The 1,979-nt window shown below is 40.4% G+C and overlaps 1 protein-coding gene across 1 annotated transcript; it reads right to left on the minus strand.

The window, feature by feature from the left end:
- Positions 1–548: 548 nt before the first annotated feature.
- LOC148583657 (uncharacterized) lies at positions 549–1,654 on the minus strand. The gene is made up of 3 exons (XM_088510734.1): positions 1,359–1,654; positions 1,058–1,214; positions 549–776 (listed from the first exon to the last, which is right to left on the minus strand). The coding sequence occupies exons 1-3, from the start codon at positions 1,652–1,654 to the stop codon at positions 549–551; spliced, it is 681 nt and encodes a 226-aa protein (XP_088366860.1).
- Positions 1,655–1,979: the final 325 nt, after the last annotated feature.

Below are 1,979 nucleotides of genomic sequence, written 5' to 3' on the forward strand. Positions count from 1 at the left end.
GTGTTCACTCTTGCTCTTTTTGCACTTGCTGATGGTGTGTTAACTCTTCTCCTTTTTGCACCATTTGATGGTGCATTCACTCTTCCCCTTCTTGCACCATTTGATGGTGTGTTCACTCTTGATCTTATAGTGGTGGTTGCTGAAGTGGCAGTTGAAGATCCATCAAACTACAACAATATAGTAAATATAGTACACTAAGCACGACACAAGTGTTGACAAATATAGTAAATTAAACACTAAAGAAGAAACCATAGTTATAGTAAACTAAACAAGTCACTTACCATATCCAAATTCCAATTAGTTGATGCATTCTCTCTGTAGAATTGTCTCGCACGGTCCCTTCTTTCCTCATGTCGTTGCCTGGCTTCGCATGATCTCTTATTGTGACCAAACTTCTTACAATACCCACATTGATTCTTATTTCCCCCCTTCCTAATTGCATTAGGGTTTCTTGGTTCTTCAACCCCTCTATGTTTGAGTTTTTAAAGTCTGGCAGGAGTTACCTTCGATTTGGGTGGCTCAATTTTAGGTTGGTCACTTCTAGGCCATTACTTTTCACTTGGCACATGGTAGATAATGTAGTCATAGGACTTCAAGTACAACTCCGTGCTGTAGTATGGACTCAGATAATTATTAGGGTCTCCACCTTGGTGTAAAATGGCTGAAATGGCATGAGAACATGGGATACCAGTTACATCCCATTTACTGCAGCCACAAGTTCTACCATCCACATCTACAACAAACCCTTTCTCGAGGCACTCAACTTCGAACATACCCTGACCAGCATATGTACAACAACAGTTACTAGCTTCATCCTCTTCTTTTTCTAGCTTTTTCCTAATCGTTAGCCCTATGGTCTCCTCATTGAATTGATTAACTCCTTTTTCCTCACGTACCTTCTCATTAACTTACATCTAATCCCTTCCAACTTGGTCAAGATTGTCTGGCCACGAAACTTTTTGATCCAAGAATTGAAACTCTCACATGTATTGTTGTGTAAGAGGCCAGGCTTGACATTTGTATTGAATCAACCCCTACACCATGTGTTGGGGTCAACTTTCTCCAGGTAGGCATGGACATCCTTACTAATTCTCTTTATCTCATCCATTACTCTGTAGAGCTCTGGCTTTGTGTAGGATGCAGTAACTTGCCAAAGAAGATCCTTCAGTAGCACCCCCCGATGACCTTCAATTCTGAAATTAGCATACAAGTGCCTAATACATGTACGATGCTCAGACTATGGACATACTTGTTCTAGGCTTGGAATGAGGCCCTGTACAATAGTGAAAAACATAATTAGTTGCATTCATTACACCAAACATTGAATTTATATGAATAATAACTGATTCTTAATTTACCTTTTGTCGATCTGAAATAAAAGTCCATCCAGGTCGAGTTTGACCAAAATCTGTAACAAGTGCCTCCATGAACCATGTCTAGCTATCTTTTGTCTCTCCTCTACAACAGCCATTGCAATTGGGTACATGTTGTTGTTGTCATCCCTGCCAACAGTAGCCATTAGCTGCCCCTTATACATACCCTTTAGAAAACATGCATCAACACCCACAACAGGCCTACACCCTTCCTTAAAGCCATTCTTCATGGCTGCCAATGAAACATAAAGCCTTCGAAATCTACATGGTACCTCAGGCATTGGTCACTCAACCATCAAAATCAAACAACTACCCACATTAGTGCTCCTAACCATGGAGCAATAATCCCACAAACGATGGTACTGCTCATCCAATTTCCCATAGATTGTTTCTCTTGCTTTTTTTTTCTTGCCCTATACAGAAAACTCACATGGACATCCACATTCCATTTGTTTTTCACTTTTTTATGCAACACATCTATGGGCATCTTTGGCTGCTCCCTAAAAGAATCCATGCACCACTTAGCAATCCAACTTGAGGTGACCATATGATTTTGGTACCTCCTAGTGTAGGTGTGTTTGGACCTAAAGGATACTAAAAGGAATG

Source organism: Corylus avellana, chromosome 9 (genome assembly GCF_965113065.1).
Source record: "Corylus avellana chromosome 9, dhCorAvel1.hap1.2, whole genome shotgun sequence".
NCBI lineage: Eukaryota > Viridiplantae > Streptophyta > Magnoliopsida > Fagales > Betulaceae > Corylus > Corylus avellana.

Coding starts and splice junctions, on each gene's coding strand:
- LOC148583657 (XM_088510734.1), bottom strand. CDS start 1,654: ATGCCTGAGGTACCATGTAGATTTCGAAGGCTTTATGTTTCATTGGCA. Junction 1,215..1,358: donor TTATTTCAGATCGACAAAAG/GTAAATTAAGAA, acceptor TACATGTATTAG/GCACTTGTATGCTAATTTCA. Junction 777..1,057: donor TCCATGCCTACCTGGAGAAA/GTTGACCCCAAC, acceptor TATGCTGGTCAG/GGTATGTTCGAAGTTGAGTG.